The sequence below is a fragment of the Mytilus galloprovincialis genome, chromosome 3 (assembly GCF_965363235.1).
Source record: "Mytilus galloprovincialis chromosome 3, xbMytGall1.hap1.1, whole genome shotgun sequence".
Classification (NCBI taxonomy): Eukaryota; Metazoa; Mollusca; class Bivalvia; order Mytilida; family Mytilidae; genus Mytilus; species Mytilus galloprovincialis.
The window spans coordinates 23,668,169-23,692,553 of NC_134840.1; the positions used below are offsets into that span (position 1 = coordinate 23,668,169).

Genomic DNA, 24,385 nt, shown 5'->3' on the forward strand with positions numbered 1-24,385 from the left:
TATAAAGAGTCGTTTTAGTCGTTCTGTATCATATTTGAGCTGAATTAATTTTGAGTCATGCATCTGTTTTCTTATCTAGACCAGACCAATACATCTTTTCAGTGCCTTATTTAAATTCCACGGAAATAAGATGCGACAAAAGATAGCTTTATGTGTGTACAGACATCTTTAAAAATATTGAGTTTAAAGGACTCGATGAGCTGGCTATTTATCAACATAAGAGTCATTTAAAGCATGGCAAAATGTTTAGATGAGTCTTTTGTAGACGAAACGCGCGTCTGGCGTAAGTGTAAAATTTTAGTCCTAGTATCTATGATGAGTTTATTTATCATAATAAACTGTTTTCCAATTACAAACAGTGAATAGAAATAAAACCTGATGCACAGTTTTGGTTTATTAATCCACTATGTCAGAATTTGCTAATTGAAACAAAATTTGTTATTAAATGCATTGAGCTACATCTGCCAAATTTATCGATACAATTTAACATGCAGTCGACATCCAAGTTTTAAACTAATCAAGTGTGAGGTGTGGAGTCCATTGAGCACATTTAAACGCATTGATATGACAATTTAGCGTTTATAATGTGACCTACCGAATTAGACTATTAGTATTTACCGGATTTGTAATAACATAAGCAACACGACGGGTGCCACATGTGGATCAGGATCTGCCGACCCTTCCGGGGCACATGAGATCATCCCTAGTTTCTTGTGGGGTTCGTGTGGCTTAGTCTTTTTTTTCTATGTTGTGTCTTCTTTTTTAGACGGGCGTTGTCAGTTTTTTTTCGATTTAGGAGTTTGGCTGTCCCTTTGGTATCTTTCGCCCTCCTTTGTAGTAATCTACTACATGATTGAAAATTTCTCTTTCATAGTATTACGAACATTAAAATAACCAATAGACAACAAAACGTATTTATAAAAATATAACAAATATCTTAAAAGCCTTTACAATAAAAAATAAATAAATTGCACATTTAAATATGCTGACCATTAGACTTCCTAACATTAAACTTGAACGAAATAATCACACCTGCAAAGAAAGAAAACAATTGTTAAACATATCTCGACATCCTATATATACAATATTCAGTATTTGTCGGGAGAAGATATTCCTAAAGAAATTAATTACTAGTATGTACAATTGATATTCCAGATCTATATCTTCTGCGAGATCGACCCGTAGAACACTTAAAAGGTGACGTCATCTCAATACAGTAGTAGCTAACCTTCTACTTCATTTTGTCTCTGGTGGAAGCAATTATATCACATCTTTTTATTTCTATAACTCTACCAGCTAAAGTGCACATTATGTCACTTATGACGAGGGTTCTGATACAAGTCAAATACAAAATACAAATAGTTTGTATAGGGGCCAACTGAAGCACGCCTCCGAGTGCGGAACTTTCTCGCTGTTGATAGCCTGTTGATGGCCTTCGGCTGTTTTCTGCTCTTTGACACATTTCCCATTTCCATTCTCAATTTTTAAAATGACGTAACTCTGGTTTACTTCGCATAATGAATGGAAGGTCTAAACAACTAAAAGTTAAAGTTTTTGGTTAAACGGTGAAATAGAAGGGTTAACACGGTTCCATTGCATTACAGTAGTGACTAAAGATCTTAATTTACAACTTTAGTAAGAATTGTCAAGACAAAACGACGATATGGATTGGTTAAACATGTATATAGTATGAGTATATTACAGATATGACAACAAATCTGTCAAGTAACTTTCGAACACACAGGCTAACGGTTTAGGTTCCGAACAAGGTTTCATTGTTATACTACTAATAAAAACGATAGTCAAGGTTCCTTAACTCCAGCAAGAAATCATTATTCAAAGTTATAGTAAAACATTATCTGTTATGATAGATAAAAATAATCGAAGTCCGTAACTCCTGCAAAAGTCTAAAAATCTACATAACAGTACAATATGGATATGAGAATATGATGACATATACCAATTATCCTTATAAATTAGTAAGTTACTGACCCTTGTAAGTATAACTTGAGTAAACCTATTCCCCTGCAGAACATGATATTGGAACAAAAAGGTGATACCAGGGGGTAAAATATGATAATTCAAGGGACGGCTCATATCACCATGATCACGGCAATATTAATAAAGACAAACACCATAAAAGGAAATTCGATCGCGCAAATCACATTGTATGTCAACTATTTTTACTATTCCAATATTTTTTTATGAAGAACAGTGGATTATCAGAAAAATGTGTATACTCAATAATTCTATAAAATACTGCAATATTCACAAATGAGTAGATAAAATTATTAATTATTTGCCGTTAAATCTCAGAATTGGGATTGAAAGCTACACTTTATTAATATTGTTCATTTTATACTGAAATACTTACTAATCAAGGAAAATGCAGCACACATAATAAACATCCAGTACCACCCTATCACAGATTTCAAATTATCGGATAAAATAGCCCCAATTGGAGAGGTTATCACCTACAAGAAAGGATAAATCCATTACTGTGTATCCATACTGATATCTAAATTCATCTGTTCAAAATGCGACGGACTTTTATTTCTTTTGTCTGTCCACAAAACAAAAATGTATAAACTTCACGTGAATAATGTGAAATAAAATATGATTTTGTTTAGTTTATTCATTAGTTAAAGTGAAATAATAATTGGCTTTAAGCAGCCAGTTTGGTTTCAAGTGAGTATGAACTCATTGAATTCGTATCCATGCGACCTTCAATTTAACCCATAAGTTAAAGATTGATTACCTATGAAGTACACGTGTTCAGCTATTAAAAGGGAAAAGTCAACATTGAAAGTAAAAAAATGGTAAACAATTTGATTGACATATTCGATCCACTAAAACCGATTCTTATTCAGGTAAAAACATTGATTAACATATATTCTATACCCATAATATGAAATCAAACAGACATAGAAAAATTAAATTGCACGGGTTCGCTATCTATTTTGTCTATTTAAATGTTTATATTAAGTTATATGATAGTCGTCTTCGGAGGACATGTCGATGATAAATTAGATGGTGACCTTCAATATAGACTACACTACACAAAATGCTGATATATATATCATCGAACGGTAATGCGAATTGCACGGTCATAAAATAGAAATCGAATTCAAATGAATATTTTTTAATGAAATGAAACTAAAGTATAAAATCGGAAATTGTGGTTATTTTTTTTTATGTTAACGTGTAATATGTGTGATATACTTACAGATGCAGTAAATACTAATCCATATATTATTGAATAATTTCTTAGACCAAAAGCTTTCGACGTTGCTGTGGGTAGTAGTGAAAAATTTCCCGAAAAACATAAAAATAATAAACAAACATAAATAAGATATAATCCTTTCCCAGATAAACTTGTTAATCCAAATGATAGAGTCAATGCAGCAAAACTTCCACAGGACAACATCATAGCAAGCTGCAAGTAGAGAAACAACGGCAATTTTTGCAAAAGTATAAAGATAAATGTACAGTCAGGAAAATGGGAATTGTCATCTTATGGTTCGTTTCTGTGCGTGTTGCATTGTCGTTTGGTTTTTTTTTTTGCACTTTAGTGTTTCTGTTGTTTTGTTTCCTTTTATATTTGATGTGTTTACCACAGTTTAAGTTTGTAACCCGGATTTTTTTTCTCAATCGATTTATGACTTTCGAACAGCGGTATACTACTGTTGCCTTTATTTATCACCCGCCGTAAAATGAATACAGTACACGACACATGGCGTAGACCTGGTTTGCACCAAATTTTCTTTGATTCAGTTTTTTGTTTATCAAATGTATACAACATGATATAGGTGTGTGTACATAAGTGTTCTGCTTTTGTTTTTGCTTCAATGCTTCAATAAGACATTTTCTATCTGATTCAGGTCGAAAACACAGTAACATTATTATCTTTGGCATTGAAAATGAACATGGTAGAAGTATCATAAGACCTAACTCTTTAAATGCATTGTAGAAACATATTTTACTCAAAAGTCTAACGTTAACAAAACAATGAAAGTCGTCGGATATTGGGGTAAGTCTCTATCTAAACAGTGCTGCCGAAAATTATCATATGTATTGAAAATTGTTCCAATAAAATTTTGGGTGAGATGAGAGAATGATAATTAGGCGGCATACAGAAACCAACATACGAAAACAGACCGAAACCCTGGCCAAATGAATAAAAAGACAGTAATTCCCTGTAGTTGTTATTATTTTCATTAATCATGCATTCAGTTTTCTCGTTTGAATTGTTTTACATTTAATATTTTTCATCGTTGAAGGCCGTACGATGACCTATAGGTTATATTGTCTACGTCATTATGTCTCTGGCCGAGAGTTGTGTTATTCTCAATCATGCCACATTTTCTTTAAATTTTAATAAACAAACGAACAACGTTCACAAAACACTAACCAGATAACTATAGAGAGCCGTGGTGTAGTGGTTAGCACTAATACAAACATAAAGTGGCCTGGTTCGATCCTAGTTCTGGAGAGAAAATTTCAGGGACTGAATTTTCGGCTCTGCCTAGACACCATTTGCAATTTTGGTCTAGCGTAACGATGATAGTCAGTTGGAAGGGCGCGATACATTGTTGGCCCGTGTTAAGATAGAACAATATCTCTTGTGCGTAAAAGACCCACTTGTAGAGTTCGAAAAGAACAGGTTTATGCCGCTACAAGGCAGCAGTCGTACCAGCAAAGGGAAAAGGGATAAATAAGTTGCAATAACTTGTTTATTATCCAATATAAATAAATATGTTTAAACAAACTAAAGATATTTAGAAATATGAACCAAGTTGAGCTCCGATGCTCAGGGACGGTAATAAGTTGTAAATGTTTTATTGCATTACCCTAAATGAGTATTTGTCAGCTAAATGTCCCCACATAATCCTTCCAGAACCATTACATACTGCTGCCAAAGATCCCACTATAGCTAAAAAGTGGTCATCTTTTATAAAACTTTGTCCGTAGGCCTGTTCAAAGGAATTTATAACAAATACATTAATAATAACCATGTTAATGTTTTTAAAAAATGATAATGTTCATATAAAAATAGCAAGTTAAATTAAAAAAACAAATAGGAATACTCTAACACAAAAATTACAAACAAATTTGGAACATATTGAGAGAATAATTTAAACAACATGGAATACACAATAGAAAGTTATAGAGTCAACAGCTCCTTTGATCAATTGATATTAATGTGTTATATGCTCGATTATTTTGTCGAATGTATAAATGACTATGAACTGTAGAAATGAAAAGATTATATCAAATAATAATATTTTGAAGATCTATACACATAGCAGGTCATTTACAAATTTGATATTTACTTTAATTCTAAATAATCTAAAACATATATAGAAATATCTTTAATTGTAGTACCTTATATAGTCCCGACACAAACTGTATACCTTGTCCATTAAACAAGTATATAAACCATAATTGGTAGAAGGCAGTTTTCGTAATTGCTTCTCTCCATGTAAAATTGGGCTCACTTTCTGTACTGCAATGAAATATAAAAAAAGGACGGTTGCTTTTAAATCACAGTTCAAAGATTCATCAACAGTACTAGTGAATATAAAGTAACTAACAAACACAAAACCGATGCGATCACATTGATTTCAGTTTATTCACCCAAATCATAGACTGTTCTATAAACACTAGTCATGCACAGTGAAATAGGTATCTCACTATTATGTTAATTCCGCTGATATAACTGTTAGTTCTTGAGCCAGTAAGTCGTCAGTGCTTCGATAGTATCATCATTCATTTCATAATTTCATATTTTAAATTTTCAGTTTACATATGATGTAGTTCTCCTGAAACTCAGATTACAACTTCCTCGGTAAAGATAACTTTAGACTGTTTGAATCATGTAATGATACATATAGATTCAATGTATCTTGACTACAAAACCTTTGGTTTAATGAAAACACAATAAAGGTTATTCTACAAACACTGAAGGTAAAGATTGCATTCATTTTGCACTGACAACTAAAGAATACACGTGACATAAGTCTATGTCAATCATTGGAAGGTAATTCTGTCGATAAGAAGATAGCGTCAGTAAACAAAACATCAACGGTTATGTAAGATGCAGCGGTTGGCGAACGACACACACAAAAACAATGATTACATGCACATTATTACATTGGTTATATCTCTTAATATAATTCAACATACTTTTGAACTACACCTTCGTCTTCTTCTGCACCCATATTCTGTTGTAACTGCTGATACTTAATAGAGAAAATAGCATATGACAGAGGCCTTCGTATTATTATACACTCATCATGATCATGAAAGTTAAGAAGTATAGTTTGTAGTTTAATTTGAGTTTAACCCCGCCGCATTTTTGCGCCTATCCTAAATCAGGAGCCTCTGGCCTTTGTTAGTCTTCTATGTTTTTTTAATTTTAGTTCTTTAACATGTTTTTGGAGTTTAATATGACGTCCGTTTTTACTGAACTTGAACACATTTTTATTTAGGGGCCAGTTGAGGACCACCTCCGGTGTGCGGGATTTTCTAGCTGCATTGAAGACCCATCGACGGCCTCTGGCTGTTGTCTGCTATTTGGTTGCGTTGTTGTCTCTTTGACATGTTCCCCATTTCCATTTCCATTTTATTTCACTTTATTATTATCAATATAAAAATGAGGACAAATTCTTACTTGATGAGGAGGATCAGCTAACATTAAACATCCAATCAACTGTAAAGCAGCATAACATCCTCCTAACAGAAGGAAACAACTTGGTACTTTTTTCAATACTGCATTTTCTGTAAAATATCTACAAAAAAATTACGCTCTATCATATTTTGATATGAGATAGTCTTGAGAACAAATTATTTTTGTATATAGTTGTTTGGGACAAATAGGAAATGAATGCAATTTGTTACGTCCTAATAAAAGGATAATGTTTTGTTTAAACTCAGACTCGTGTCCGGCATCCTTGTAAATGTTCTAGGCAGACGCGAAAATGAGTGCATATCATAAACATTAAACCTACTGTGAGATCTCATTTGTTTTTATGTGGTCAATCATGATTTCGGATATAGTTTCAAGTAACAGATAGGATGAACTGGTGTTAAATTATTATAACTTACTTGTCTCCCCCAACTTTCAGATCTGCTTCTTTATTTTCTGGATTAAGAAAAACTGTTTGTATTTGGTCAAATACAAATGCTCCACTACCAAAGCCCGCTACAACTAACCCGCTTACAAGTCCTTTATGTGTAGGAAACCACTATATGAATTAAACATATTAATATCAGATAAAGTCACATAGATATTGCTACATTTGTACACCAGCACATGTGAAGTAGGAACGGCCCTACCGGAGCACATTAGAACACAAAACTTTGTTTCTTGTGGGGGAGGTGTGTTACTCAATATTTAGCTGTTACATATAGTATTTTGTTGACTATCTTTTGGTTCTTTTAGTCGTATTTTATTTTTGCGGTGTTTTGTCGGTTTCTCTTCTATTTGTGAATATTGATTGCCCCTATAATTCGCCTCATTTTTGTATAACTTTACAAATGTTTATGCATATTAGTATAAATATATCATGTAGAACAATGCAATAGGTACCTTTGATAAGGTTTACTATTACCAAATATCACATTAAAAATATATATATATATCATTGAACAAAACAGTACTACGACATCAAAATTATTATTATGGGATGTTTGATTACGACAAAATTTCTGTAATGATTTTTTTTGTACTTGAAATGTGTGCAGTACCTGTAATCAAAAGGAGTACATTTAGCCTTTATGATTGAGGTTGTTTCTGCTAAAAATGCGTATGTGTATAATATTATTTTTGTCATTGAATACCATATGCATGATACTCCAAATGAGGACACAATAAAGCATTTAGGTCTCACCTTATGTCCACAATTGATAGGCACAGCGTAGGCAATTCCAACGCCTAATCCAAACATTAAACCATACGTTGCCACGACAAGCTCGAAAGATTTCTGGACGGAAAAATAAGTCAGGGCGACTCCGCCACTAAAAATGTAGGATAGATTAATTATTCACATAGAAAATATACAAAAAAATGTTTGTGAGCTGCATGGTGAATTCCCCCCTCTTTTTCAACAATTCCGTCAAATGTAAAAATAAATAATTTTGTTTATGACAGTCACATTACCCAAGTCACGTGACTCTTATCAGTCAATACTAGATAAATACAATAAATACATTGTACATAAATAAAAAGATCACTATCATAAAAAATGTAAATATATTCGTAAAACAATTTCTTTTAAAATCCAACATTTGGTAATGAAAAATTATAAAAGTGAATAAAAGAAACCGTACAAGTACGTTGCGATATCCTTTTACAATACAATGCAACAATATATCTTAAATGGTCACACGTTGTTTTTAAATTGTGCATGAAGTCTTCTATGTAAAAGATGCTTGCTTTTCTTTATTTAAATTGAACGAAAGCATTTCTTTTTTTTACTGTATGTTGATAATGCATGCAAATAGCATAAGTAATCTATGAAAGTAAATAAAGGCAATAGTAGTATATGAGTATATCGCTGTTCAAAGTCATAAATTGAGTGAGAGAAAAAAATCCAGGTTACAAACTAAAATTGAGGGAAACACAAAAAGTCATCAACTATAAGTGGAAAACAAGAAAACAACAGAAAGACTAACGTGCAACAAAATCAAACACCAACATACATAGCATAGTCTATATTTCTGTGTAAATTACCTGGATATCCATGACCCGATCAAGGTAGTCCATCGTGGTCCTATCTTCTCATACATGAATCCTCCGATAAACATAGATGCTCCTTGGCCCATGGCTGCTGAGGAAAATATCCAAATACTTCTGGAGTACGTCAAATCGTTATCGATATCCTTTTGACGAAGATACGATGTTATATAAGGTGTCATGTTGCCTAAAATATGAAAATAACTTCTTAGTATTTCATCATTCAAACGCGAAAAGTTTCCAGAAAAAAAAATTATGAAATTCAATGGTTAGGAATTCACAGGGTTAAAGTAGCAGTTATTTTCCTGCTTTGCATGGACACCACTGCACGAAGGAGATGGTTGGTAGTACAAATTCACAGAGAAATCAAACCAAGGTCGCACTGTCTGATCTACATTAAAGGAGAGAGTTGCGTTTCAGCCTGAATTTTAAAATGAGGCTTCTGTTGTCTACTATTGTACTTATACCGACAATCACGAAAGTCTTTAAATTAAAATATTCTACAGTGATGGAAGGCCAATACCAATGTCTCTGAACCACATGATCTTGAAACTGACTGTATCTTAGAATGAATTTGGCTGATGGTCATGTCAAATTAACAATGTCAGGTTCCATACCATACAAAAATGTATCTGGTTGATTACACAATTTTCGAAATCGTATCAGAAACTGCTTGGCCAAATGGAACCAATCTTTGGTGGAGTTACTTTAAAGTTTATAAAAGTAACGTCAGTCCTCTCCACAAGTTGACCTATAATTTCTGTGCAGTTTTTATTTTTTACTTTTTTAATTGTTTTGTTATTAGTTCATTTTTTTTTAATCTTATTTCAGGTATAAAACGTTTTGTGGTTCCCTCAGTTTCTGTTAGTTACCTTTTTTCTGTCTTTCTTGTTGATTTACTTGTACGAGAAATTAACATCGATAAACTACTGTCGCCTTTTAAACTTGCCCATAAACATCTGAACAATCTCTCTTTAGACCAGGCTTTAGCTCATACGTAGATCGATAACAATAACCCAAAATGAGAGTATTTTGGTAGTCTTTTGCAGTTTTGTAAAGAATGTAGGAAATTTGAAAGCCTAGCATACATATGTAATACAAAATTTAAAAAAATACCAAGCCGACAAATTGGTGGCTTGAGAACAATTATATACAACATGCTATTTGACCGAGCCAAATATGACCGTATCAGACTTTCTCCGTTGTGTCAATATCTGATTCTTTAACAATAGTTGCAATTAAAAACACTACTTTTGATGCTTATAATGTATCTTTTGTATAATACTGTATTTACAGTTTATCATATATTTCACTCCTAATTCCTCTATCTACTTTTAGCTATCACTTTTTTTTAATATGGTTAGTTACAAGTTATTTATATTTGATTAAAAGTAAACGATTATAGTATCATTATTTCTGAAGTATAACAGTATATTCCGCGTACCTTCGGGCTGTACAAGACATCACTTATCCACATTATTAGTAAACATATGTACCTTTGGTAAAATTAACAACCACATGGTTAGTTCTTGCCACAGACCTAAATATCAAAAATTACTTACCAAATGTGTAAATAGTTCCTAATGTCAAATGTACGATTATTCCGGCCACCACAACAGAAAACCCTCTCCACTTGGCAATCATTTTAGATGGCAGTATGTGATTGTATCAAATGTAAAAATAAATAATTTTGTTTATGACAGTCACATTACCCAAGTCACGTGACTCTTATCAGTCAATACTAGATAAATATAAAATACCATAAATAGGTTATTAGTTAAATATTAACCGAATATAACCCCACTATAATACTAATATCTTCATTTAACTTGTTTTTCTTTCATTATACCATTATACTTATTGGTTGATGTAGAGCAGAACAAATAAATTTAAAAATACTTAGTTAATTAATATCTGTTTTATTTTTCATTGAAACAATAGCACAACATAACTTTGGACTTGTAATTTTTCTACCAATTAAAAATTCATTATCACATCCATTTAGATGTTCAGTAGCCAATATTTGAGTATCACAAATAAGACATGATTAATTACCAATCGATTTATCATAAAATAACTATCTTAATCTTGGTGTAACTTACATTGTTTGACATAAATTAAATAGTTTTTCATTGATTAATTATATGTAACACATTTTTTTACCTTAATAGTACAATTACATGTAAAAATGTAAGAACATGATATTTCCGTTTTAATGAGACTTTACTTTACTGTATTTATTAGAGGAATTACCTGCTCATGAACGATGAACGGGGTAAAAAATATAATAAAATTTTAATATATATAACAAACCTTTCTGCTATAGCTGTTTCTCACACGTGTGACTTTAGTTGATCAATACTGTACGGAAACGGGGAAAATGACTTTAAAGTTTAATTGCCTAGCGTCCAGTGGTAAATCGTTCATGCCTATTCAAAATCGACGAACAAAAGGTAACATTTTTTTAATAGGCATTCTCGAAAAAGCTTACAGACCAGGACGAAAGGCAGAAAACCTGGATTGCCATCTCATTCATTACGTCATATTGTTATCTTTTTACCAATGAAAAGCTGAGCGTGTTGAATTTGCAACAAGCCATCTAAAGATCTTTCAAATTAATTAGGTTTTCAACGTACTGCACAGAGCAAGGCACATTGCGCCCGGGTGTTTCTAATCCTGTTGCTAAATGTATGGAAAATTACATATTTGTTTAGCAAATAAATTGTTATAATACAGACATCTCTAATTTAAATACGAAAAAAAAAAAATAACTACCGAACAAAAAAGTGTTTTGGGATTACACTTCCTACGTAAAAACTGATCCGAAAGAATTGCGAAGATCAATGACTGAAATCCACGAATCCCAAGTCACCATCACTAACTGGTTAATCGATAAGATGTATATATGTCACAACTCACTGGCGACATGTACTCGCAGTTCTAATTAAACTCATCATAGATACCAGGAGTAAATTTAGTATATACGCCAGACGCGCGTTTCGTCTACAAAAGACTCATCAGTGACGCTCGAATCCAAAAAAGTTAAAAAGGCCAAATAAAGTACGGAGTTGAAGAGTATTAAATTTTATATACCAGAAAAAGTTATAAGATTACGAATACTGCATGCACCTTTTCTGGATCGGGTTATATTAAAACTGTTGTTCATATTGTGAATTATGAATTTAAAATGCAATCCGTAGTTTCTTGTTTAGTGTAAATGAAACCGACGAAAGAATGATGATATCACTAGAATAACTTTAATTCAGGGGTTTGCTATTTTCTGATTATAACAAGATAATTGAAGATCGATTTATATCGAAATTAAGGGGGCTCCTGGGTATAAATCAATTTTTGTTTCTAATATAGGATTTCGCTATAATTTTTTATAAATAAACTTTATCATATACTTAAAAGAAAAATGAAATAAAAAAATGGGGTTACCGTTCATTTAAGCTCACAAATCTTACAATTATTTAGTTTATGTACAGCTTCTTTGAAAACAATAATAAAAAATACAGGTCACCGATGAGTTAAAAAAGACATTTCAAATTTAATGCCAAAAAATGGCATTTTTTGCACCAAAGGGAGATAATTTGGAGCTTTTTTAATGATATAAACATTTTAATAGTCATCTGGGGCCAAGCCGAATCGATTTTCTGGGTTGATTTTTGTACCATATCATAAAGTAATAACTAATAGTGTAATAAATAATTTGTATTGAAAAAATAAAGGTTTAATTTTTTGCTGAAATTTTTGTACCCACAAGCCACCTTAATACGGAAAAACAACAACAATCCGAATGGTTATCTTCCTATGGAATACATCATCACTATAGCAATCACATAACTATGGTAGAATTGGAACCAGAAATGGAAGAAATTAACGAAAATGTAATCTTGCACAATAAAAAAGAAAAGAAAAATGGAGTATGTACAGTTAAACATAATATCATATATATGTGTAGTCATCATTGATTTTTTAAGTAATCTCTTATACTAATAGGCAGAGGTAGTGCATCTATTTTGCATGAAATATTTGATTTTAAAGCTTTGTTAATCGCTAATGTGCAACATTTCATTAACGTGTTGGTTGTCGAAGCAGTCAACTGTAATACATTCAACATATCAGGATTATCTTTCAAAGTACATGGCCTACCAGCATCAGAATCGAAATCTCGAAGATACAAATGTTTAGAAGTATTATATCCCGCAAACAACAGCATTTCAACAATATCCCAATATGCTTGGTCGATGGCAAGTTCAAATGGATCAAGTTCGTGGTCATCTCCACGAATACGACATCTTCCAACGATATCAAGTCGGCAATTCCAATCTATCAAAGCTTTTATAGAGTCGATGTCGTTCTGCTTTACAGCAATCAAAAGAGGCGTTACTCCAGAGAAAGGCACTGGAATTGAGAGAGAGAACAAAGTGTAGATATCATTGAATACAATTGATTTGCAAAATTATTTAAGATATATTAATCTATGTTTATACTTGTATTTGATATACATGCAGGGGATAACGAAATGTGGCATTTACCCGACAACTTCACACAAGGAATATGTGTAATATATATTTATTTCACTCTCTTTTTTAGTTATAGCGTGTTTAAGCGTGTGTGTTTACAAACTAAACGATATATTTAATATGCCATCGAGAATCATTGAAATTCAGCAATTCTATATTCTATAAGATCATAACATGAATACATGTAGAGACCTGTGACTGTATAAGTACCAAAGGACGTTTGTAATGACTTTAAAAAAAAAGAATAACATACGATCGGAAATTCTGTGTGAATATCTAGAAAACCAACTAACAAAATAGCTTACGACAGTCGTATGTGAATATCTAGAAAACAAACTGACCACATAACAGATCATTACTTTGGTATTTTGCACCTCTTGGCACATAGATAGTGGTATGTCCTAAGCACCTGTCCTAATTCAGGAACATAATGTCAAATGATTGTCGTTTGGAGGTGTGGTTCATATAAATGTTTCTCGTTTCTCGTTTTTTTTATAAAGATTAGACCGTTGGTTTTCCTGTTTGAGTGTTTTTACACTAGTCATTTTTGGGGTCCTTTATTTAAATTTATAGCTTGCTGTTCGCTGTGTGCCAAGGCGCCGTGTTGACTCCGTACTTTGACCTTTAATGGTTTACTTTATCAAATTATGACTTGGATGCAGAGTTATCTCATTGGCACTTATACCACGTCTTCTTTTATCTTTATATTTACCTATGTATATTGATCTCCTAATTGTGACATTGCATTGCTGTTTAATTGGCGTCAACTCTCACATATCATTGCATTCATTTGAACATACATTGGTGCCGAATGACATAACTAGCCTTTTCAATGGATTAAATAACTGATTAAAAGCAAATATATAATACTGTATAAAAGCATCATTTGTCAAAAAAATTACAAGCTCAACCTATAGTGAAATGTTCCGCATGCGTTTAAAATTTTTACTTACATTTGAGATCGACATTTGCACCACTATCAAGAAAAAAGCGTACCAATTGTGAACATTTAAGATACACTGCTACTATCAAAGGACTTGCGAAGTCTGTCTTATTATTGTTCAAATCGGTTCCTGCTTGTGTCAAGAGAACAACTATTGTCATGACGTCATCTTGTATGTCCGCCATTGTTCGACCTCTCAGTGAGATATGATGACACATTAAGTTGGTCAGTGGAGTTTTTAAACCTTTATCCAATTCATTTGGATCAGCATTGAGACTAAGCAACAGTTCGACCGCATCTACCTTCTTTGTGATAGCAGCTAGCTGAAAAGACAACCAGTTGATATAAATTTAAAAGCGAGGAAGAATTGAGTGAAGAGAAAGAGCGAGGAGCACACTTTAAATCTCCTTAATGCTCTTCAACTTTGTACTTGTTTGGCTTTATAAATATTTTAATATGAGCGTCACTGATGAGTCTTATGTAGACGAAACGCGCGTCTGGCGTACAGAATTATAATCCTGGTATCTTTGATAACTAATTAAACATGTCAATATCATTTTCATATCTAGTTTAAAAAATTATCTTGTGAAGGTAGTGTTTTAAAAAATAAAATAGCAATTGCTTTGTGGTATGAAATAAGAGCCTTATTTTCACCGTTTATTTTTAAATAATATGAAGACTGCGATGCTCGAAAATCGGCTCATAACAATCTATCTGAACATGCTGAAGCCTAAAAAAATTAATCTGTTTCTCTGGGTATTTGTGTTTAGTAATTTATTTAAGTCTTTCCTTTGTCTTCACATGCATATTCCGCGTGTGTTGTCAGGTATAATTTGTAACAATAATCTTACATGCAATGCTGTCCTTTTATCTCTAAAATCATGAGCATGAATATCAGCACCTGCATCAACTAGTATTTTCATGATTACAAAGTAATTATCAAGTCCTTTTGTCGTCATCAATGTCATCAGAGGAGTTACCCCGACGTCTGTTGTTATATCAACATCAGCGCCATTGCGAAGAAACAGCTTCACAAACTTTTCTGACCCTTCTTCTACGGCAGCATGTAAAACCGATTTTCCATATTTGTCCTTGGAATCGGCAATGTCATTGTCTTGTCTTATCAAAAGGTCAGCTATCTCTTCATTGTCAGCGTTTATGCAAAATCTAATTGGTGTTATACCCCACGGATCTCGAACATTTACAGAGGCACCATTTTCCAGAAGAACTTTCACACAATCGAGTCTCCCTTTTTCACTTGCGATATGTAAAATATATTTTGTACTGATTCTATCAGAATCTTCGAAAATCTGATTGACATCCGCTCCATTTTCGATAAGTCTCCGAAGTTCATCAGCATTGTCATCGACAACTGAATAGTACAAACGACTTGATAGATCTTCCATTTTGTTTACACAAACGCTGCAATAATAATAATCATAGATAATAACAGGACAGAAATAAAAGTTACATGGTTAATTAAAACAACTTGAAATTAGTATTGTTTTTAAATCTAATTTCATTATTTTACTATTAATATGGGTATATTGTATTTTTTTTAATATTTCCTTTTTTTAGTTTTACAATTAATGTAGTCAAGTTAACAAAAGTGAGGTCCTGAGTTTATTTCGCGACTTTTTTTTATTGCTGATTCCTTGTCTAGCAAGCTGCTTTTTAGTAACAGGACATTAAAGCAGGTCGGCTCTGTGAGAGTACGCTAGTAGTTATATATGTAAGTGTCTTCATTAAAACTGTTGCCATGTTATCATGGTTATCTCGATTCGAGCTCTGAACATATGTCTACTACAATGCATAATATTTTCGTATCCCATTATAAACATGCTATCGTATATATGATATGCAATAACCAAACAAACATGTGTGCTTCTTTGTTTTACATAGCTAATACAAAACAATGTACATTCTGTAAATAAGATGATTATATAATATGCATATCAGATATAAAACAAATATGGTTACATCTTCTAATTTACAAAATAAGATATACAATAATTGCCCTGTTAATTATAAAAACTAATCGCCCCTCAAAGAACCCCTTGGCACTGATTAAGAGTGTACAGTATGTATATATGTGTGTTTTTATATTAATATCATCAAACTAAGAAACAATCTCTATTTCTATTTTTAATATCATCTTTTAATATTTTACTGACCGTGAAATTTAAGATTTGAAAAGAAAAGAGTAAGTGAACGTTAATTACCCTATCAGTCATTTTAGTGCTGTCATAAAATAAACAGCTTAGTAGATTCCTATGATAAAATACAGAGAGTTCCTAATAACTTGCTATGCAGTCATTCTGCTAAGTATATTCCTATGGTAAAATACAGAGAGTTCCTAATTACTTTTACTTACTGCGTTTTAATTTGAAATCACACATTTTGAGAATCTTCACTAAGCATATGGGTTGTCTATGTTGTTTCATTAATCCTTTACCATACATTACTAGTATATTAATAACATTTGAATTACTTCTTTCTTTTCTTTTTTTTTCTTTCTTTTTTTTTTTTTTTTTTAAATTACTTCAATTTCTTTAGCGTATATGATGCAGGGAGTGTTTCTAATCATGGAAGGATTCCCTCAATGCGTCCCGTAACTGTCTGTGTTTTACCAAGAAAATGACTGATTTTCTTTTGCCCAAACTATAACAAATAACATAATAGTATTTCCGTTTCTATTCAACATTAAATTAAGCCCAGGTCATGTCAAAATATATAACCGCTTTTTTTTAAATCGAATTTCATTTCCATATATTTTGGAAACAATACTAATATGTACGTTAATTCGAATATGAAATAGAAAGGAAACACCAGATTAAATTAAACGCCGATGGTATAAGTATTACACGATACGAATGATGTGGTGACGAAACACATTTTGCATGAAGCGCGGAAACGCTTCATCTACAATACCCGTTTTTTAGGTACCAGTCTTCAATTACAACTCCAGTTTCCGGTAACATGGAGGGAAACAAAAGAGTCCATTTTTTTTTGAATTTTTTTCTGAACTCATTATTTTCGGTTTGATTATAGGTTTATGCTGAATTGAAACATATATATATATATATATATTTAAAAAATCTTGTATCTTTTTGGGGATATCAATCCAGGAAAATGGAAGGATATCATGTTACTTGAAGTGGTGCGGCCTAGTAAAAACAGTAAACAGAAAGTAGAAAAAAAATGTTTTGACTTGACCCTTTGTTCAGGGTTACGTAACTTTTTATTCTTCGTGGCATGACCCACTTTTTTTTTCGATTTAATCACAATTTCCCATTAGTAACTTGATATGAACATGAAAAAAAATTTCTATGTAGCATTTTTTTTTTTTTTTTTTTTTTTTTTTTTTTTTTATTATTATTATTAAAATCAGCTGTTTTGCATGTAAGCCTATGGATACCAAAATCAGCTGTTTTGCATGTAAGCCTATGCAGCAGTCAATTACAAGACTGCAATCTTTAATAGCTTACATTTACAAACTTGGCATTGTTTGAACCATCGACCCTATGTGGATGCGATTACAGGAACGTAAATATTTATTGTAATATAACAGCAGGCCGTAGTTAAATCAAAGGTTAGTCTTACAATTGATTATCAAAATTTTAGTAATGAATATTTCGTCAATTCTACGCTGCTTATTTTCTGTTCTGTTTATTTCCAATGTATAGTTTTGTATAGTATAGTTTTTTATAATTCTTTTCCACAACAAAAACATTCGCACGTTCGCCATTTTAACATTGGTGAAGTCATCCGATTGTCAAAAACACACTATTTTCCTTATCAGCGACATCACCAAACGATACTTGTCACCAAATTTGTATTTATCATGAGGAACATTACGGATATCACTAATGGGTCATCGTCTGCTTGTCCTACTGGAGCACCTGAGATCACCCTAAGTTTTTTATGCGATTCTTTTTCTGAGTTCTGCTTTGTAATCCTGATTGCCCTTTGTCGTCTTTTTTTTTTACCATGGCGTATTGATACCTTCACCTTTATTACTTTAAACCATAGCTTCAACAGTTTTATTGATACCCTTGCTGCACTAAGCTATTTTTTAACCCTTCTTCTATAATGTCCATGAACGCATTAACCCTCCTCAAGGAAGTCATGCTAGGAAATATAACCTCTGGATATCGTATCAACTTGGAGATAAACACTCCATATAATATCTAGCAGTGTACTGAAATAAGTTAATATTAGTTACACGGTATGTTAGTGACCTAATACGAGATATATGGGGTCAGTAAATTCCATATGGGTGCCAAATTAAATATGGCTGACATAAGGTACAGTGATTACAACATCAAACTTTTGAAGAAGTCTACCAATATGCAAGAGTTCAGTAGATACCACAAATTAAAGGAAATACGTGTAAGACATGTCAATAAATATTTTTTCAACATCATGAAATACACAATTAATCAAAATGGCGTCTAAATTCAAAATGGCGCCGTAAAAAATGTCAAAGTTTGAAGTAATCTATATATATATATTCACTATCAATAATGAAAAGAAAGTTAACAGATTTGTGAAACTGATCATGAGATGTAGACACGTGTACAGGCCTGCAGTGTATTAATTATTCTAGGATACATAGATCATGTTGTCAAAATGGCGGCAAAATTCAAAATGGGGCCATGAAAAATTCCCCCCAAAAAATTGTGTAATAATGTGGTATAAATTGATACACAAATAACACAATGAATAATAAAAAATGTATTTGGATACCAATACCAACGAATATATTATATGTATGTAAGAGATGACATATAAACTATATAATAAAAATTGCCGATGCCATCCAAAATGGCGTCTCTGACAAGCTCTAAATTTTCAGATTTAGTTAATATTTACATGACTTCCGAAAATGTATCGATGAAAAATATGTTTTAACTTTACAAAGATACAATACAAGTATTATATTTGGATGGTAGCGAAAATAAAAATGGTGCATCAAAATAATTATTTGGCATAACAACTTTATAGAACACATTCAAATTATTGATAATCAAATAAGATTCAAATGTAGGAAATAAAATTTAGCACAGTTTCCCTCTCACAGTCCGGTGAGCGGTTACATAATGCTATGCATTTTAATGCTGCTTTCAAGCATTTGCATGACCCTCGAAATAATTTCGTACAGCTACAGTGGATTCGTTCTTAACATTACATCGCAGCTTTCGCAAGCACTGATCAGAATGGCACCCATGTATCATTAAGTTTTTGCCAAACAGATGAATCTGGTGAAGGCATACCAGGATTTGCGACTAAAAAATAACCCCAAACACTACTAACTTGGTAAACTGCACGTTTCCTGTGTCATTGTCGGAGGAATATTGTCAATTGTTCTTGTCTTCTGTGTAATTGATTTTTTTCTATATTTACTCACTTTATTGAATGAACAAGACCGACCACACAACATACCCTTCTTTAACTTTTATTACTTTTTTATATTTCCACTTTATTTTAATTTTCAAAATCTTCAGAAATGCTTCTTATGATTCTTAATATATGGACCAAAACTGATTTCTTATCCATCTAAAAAATAACTGACACTGTCACGTGTGTCACAACCAGTGAAGGCATGGAACAATGGTAAGTCTTTCTATTTCAATGTTCCTAGAGAAAATCATAATCAATGAACTGAAATATCAGTTAAGTCTCTGAAAACGGATTTCAAAGTTTCATTAGTGTCCACAAAAATTTAATATTTTCATGATTATTTTCCAACCTATCCATTTAAGCCCTAGCAAACATTCATCTACCAAGTGCAACTGGTTTTTGCTGTAATCCAACAGCACAACCATCTGTTTTAACACACGCTTTATTTTCTTCGTGGGATTGGTCAATAGTCATACCAGAGAATTTCTTCTCTGTCTGGTTAACCACACAATTTCAGTCAATGAATGCTCTATGAATTTCTTGATTCGATGTCGATAAATAAAGCATATCACGTTAATGAATTGGCACCATCGTGAATAGTTGGTGTGATTCAAAGCAAAGAATCATGGGATAATTTTCGCGAGAGCGTCTAGATATACAAAGAAGGTAGTATCACATATTATAGACCTTACCAATACTGTCAATTCAAATCGCAGGGTAACATACCATAGCTTCTTAAGATCTTTCCAAACACCACCTTTCGAATTCTTATATCACCTTACCATCACTCAAAGAATATATGTACCGGCAGTAAGTGTTTGACAATAAACGGGAAATTGTGTATGCTAGCTGTAACTTGGTGTGCTCTACATGATTTTGTAAAATGAAAAGCCCTCAAGAATGAATCTACTGCACGACGGATGATGTAAAGTGGGCTTATACTAAAACACTAGTCCATCCACTAATAGTATCTCCAAGCCAACTTCTACATCCGAGGCTAGTTCCATTGTATTAGTGATGCTACTATGGAAAGTGGTTGGTTAAAAGCCGCAAGGGGAGTTTGACCTCAATTTACCTTTCTTACTGCTCTTCGAAAAATGTCCAATGAATGTCATCTCATTGTTATATATTAAGCTTGCTAGTGAAACAGAGATAGAAAGGCAGACATTGCAGATAGTTTATTCCCATCTGACAACCATAGTGCATGATAGTTGGATCATGAAATAGATGTCCCTAGTACTGCCTTAACACTTGAATTATTCACTGATGTTTGAACCATTCTTGTTGAACACAAATCAATTGATAGCTCTCTTTCTACTGATATATCTGGTTTGCTGAATCTTAAGTTGCTGGTGGAAGATTCGACTACCTCTTTGGTAAAACTTTACAAATCTGCTTGAACGTCCTTCCAAATATGATGTTATAAAGGCATACTGGTATCATGATATGAATCTTCTAATACTATACTGCTTGGATTATGATCAATGTTGTCTGCATCAGACGAAGTTAATATGTTTTGTAGTAGATGGGAAGGGCAAACAATACCTTTCTGGATATAACTACGACAATAAGTCAGTGTTGCCTTCGAGGAAGCCAGGTCTAACACCCTGTCGTAAGAAACAGACAGTGCAAGTTTGACGAAATTCTCTACATGATTACTAGTATGATTTTCTAGTCTTACAGTGGATCATGATTCCCATATAAGCACACATTAGGGGTTTATGATCTTCCATGTGACGATTGAATTGGTCTCCGAAAGTTATATTACCAGACTTGTAGTCAGCACTTTTATGCTGACACAATTGTATTTGCTGTTCATAAGAGGAATAAATAATAAAAAAAAAAACAATTTTATTTTACCAGGAGGTGTATATTACATTATTCGTATTTGACATAACTTTTGGGAAATTCGGTTCATTATGCTATTTCATTTTTTTATTTGATTTGGCCATCCTATCTGTTTTTGAACGAAACTTACATCACCGTTATCAAATTAAGCCTGCTATCTTTGGTGTGTTTTACAACCACTAGATCTAACATTTTGTCCCTATTAAAGTAATCAGCACATGTTTGCTGACATAAATTATTATTGATGAGTATGGTCCTTTTCTGTAAATTTCCTGTTAATGAAATATGAATTATTCAAACCTACACTATTGTTAATAAGACTTTTTAAGTCTAATATATCGACCTCTTAGGTGTAAAACATGAAACTTTGCACATTGTTAGCATTTTAATCCTTTATGGTCGCCATTTTAAAATAGCCGCCCAGCAGTCAAGTGTCTAATTCCAATACATTGGTATAATTGACCTCTTAAAAGTAAAGGCATGACACTTTCTACAGTGTTAGTTATGGTAAAAATGAACATTTTAGTATATGTGGACATTTATGAAAATCCTTAAGAAGTTACTGTACCCAAGTAAATGCTTTCTTTGGAAAAAAATGTTTAGTCAGGCTGATTCAGTTTGGACCTAACATTCAATATCGTTCATATTCTTAGTCAAACAATTGGCGGCCATTTTGAATTTGGCAGACATTTTCTTATTTTTTAAAGATGGGTCCATTTTCAAATATGTTTATAAGCATTATAAAAACCACTTTTCAAATGTGTATGCTTTTACTATAGAGAGATTAATTATACCAATATATTGAATAAGTTTCTTGACTATTGGCGACCATTTTGTGTTTGGCGGCCATTATGAATTTTTTTTTAGATGGATCTATAACCAAAAATGTTTTTTAGCATCATGACTATCACTGTGTAAAGTTTTATGCTTATACTATAAAGGGATCAATCAAACCAACATATAGCACATAGCCTCTTGACAAATGGCGGCCATTTTGAATTTTGGCGGCCATTATGGATTTTTTTTCAGATGTTCCATATCCCAAAATGTTTATTATCATCATATCTAACAATGTGCAAAGTTTCATGCTTTTACCATATATAGTGATCAAATGTGCCAAAATATTAGACTAATAGTAAACAAGCGCAAAAAGGGCCACAGAACAGACATAGCCACCAACAACTAAATCATGCAACATTGATGCGAACCACTACCTACCTGACGGATGGTATTATCGGGTGGACTGTGAGTCTGTCAGTAGCGGTATTGACACGTCGGTAGTATAATATGTCACATGTTTCTTAAATCATCCTCATTACGTTCACTCGGTATACAGGTATACACAAATTAGGAAAGCTATGGGGAAACAATGGGGAAAAAATGTTTCAGCATACAACAAACAAATAAACAGAATAATGGAAGTCGTCTAAGATCGATATTGCCGAAGTTGCAACCTTGGTTTTAGAACATTCGCTTGGTATACACTGGAATTTTATAGACCAATAATGTCAAACATGCCAATACCGAAGTTCTGACTACAGAACAGATTGTATCTACGGGCTCTGATAGTGCACCAACAGTAATCTTGCCGAATTTTTATACAAACAAATGCTTTGATTTCAATAAGGACGTTTTTATTGAACAATCTTCACTCTGGATAAACTGTGTTTAAGTCTGCATTTATATGAAAAAAAAAAAAAAAAAAAGAAAAGAAAAGACGTAGGGTAAACATAATAACAAGAAAACATTACACTTGAGTTTTGAAAATCTTAAAAAAGTGCTTTATGCCGTCTTCATTTGTTTGTGTCTATATAAAATGACTAGACTTTGTAGATATTGTGTGTCCGAGTATTTGAAAGCCAAGGATTCATTGGAACCGAAATAGTTATCCAGTGGCATCTTTTGGCATTTCAGCAGGGATTGCAACTTTATCATTCTGATGATTTAGAATTGATGAAAGATCTTTGATTCCTTCCGCGTTTTTTATATATACACAATAATTTGAAATCTGGAATGTTACGATGAGCTGTCCATGTTGTACATGGACACTTATGGTATATTGTTAAGATACAAGGTTTGTATTTACGAGTTCTCAGTCATCCCTAGTTCTAAATACCATGATCGGCATATAACACTCTATGTCTGTTGGTGTTGTTTCATAAGGTAGTAAGTAGCTTTAAACATCTTTATAGGTGGATTTTCATTTCAACTTATTAACTTAAGCGAAAATAAAACGATGTATCAGCTAATGCTCTTCTTCTTGAACGTTGTTATAGCACATCATTGTGAGGGGAAGAACAATTACTGAATGTGAAGGCGTGTTCAAATTTCCGATGACTCTTGCAATTTTGTTAATTTATAGGTATGATCTTGTTGTAAAAGCAGAAAGTCTACAAGATCTGTAAAATCTTTTGATGTATCATCATTAACGAGCCAAATCATTAGAATTTGCAGGTCTTATAAAAGTTTGTTAAATTCATTATTGAATTTATTTTGCTGTAATTCGACGTTGTCTAGACTTCATTGGAGTTCATTAATAAATTATTATATTTTCCGTGAAAAATAAAAATACACTTGATGCGTGCGGTCATGATAAATCCTTTTGATGCGCGTGCTGTGAAGAGAAATTAAAGGCGTAAAGCACTGCATGTGTTTTGCAATTACCACGGCAAATTTAACTGGTTGAGAAGTGGTTGAATCTCTATCAGTCATGTGACGACAAAAGTAATAAGATTCCCAATATAAATCTAATAGAAAAAAGATAAATTTAGTAGAATTATTTTAAATAGCAAGATAAATATACGGCTTAACTCACTTAATCTTTCTTAAAAGACGAATATAATTAGCATTTAGTTTGCAACGGAACATAATTTTAGTGACTTGCGATGAAAAATAGTTGCTGTATTGATATGCCATGATTTTCAA

General features: G+C 32.5%; 1 protein-coding gene across 1 annotated transcript; it reads right to left on the reverse strand.

Moving 5' to 3' along the window:
* Positions 1-900: 900 nt before the first annotated feature.
* LOC143067461 (apicoplast pyruvate carrier 1-like) lies at positions 901-10,462 on the reverse strand. Its single transcript, XM_076240751.1, has 11 exons — positions 10,300-10,462; positions 8,735-8,924; positions 7,893-8,019; positions 7,108-7,247; positions 6,674-6,791; positions 6,187-6,242; positions 5,386-5,506; positions 4,851-4,973; positions 3,227-3,436; positions 2,375-2,474; positions 901-1,032 (listed from the first exon to the last, which is right to left on the reverse strand). Exons 1-11 carry the CDS (start codon positions 10,379-10,381, stop codon positions 977-979), a joined length of 1,323 nt encoding a protein of 440 aa, XP_076096866.1. The 5' UTR covers positions 10,382-10,462; the 3' UTR covers positions 901-976.
* Positions 10,463-24,385: the final 13,923 nt, after the last annotated feature.

Bases quoted from the DNA above. Each gene is read 5' to 3' on its own strand.
- LOC143067461 (XM_076240751.1), bottom strand. From the start codon at position 10,381: ATGATTGCCAAGTGGAGAGGGTTTTCTGTTGTGGTGGCCGGAATAATC. The intron at 6,243-6,673 runs GTAAGAATTTGT...TTCTCTATTAAG, and splicing joins TAGCTGATCCTCCTCATCAA to TATCAGCAGTTACAACAGAA. The intron at 5,507-6,186 runs GTATGTTGAATT...ATTTCATTGCAG, and splicing joins GACGAAGGTGTAGTTCAAAA to TACAGAAAGTGAGCCCAATT.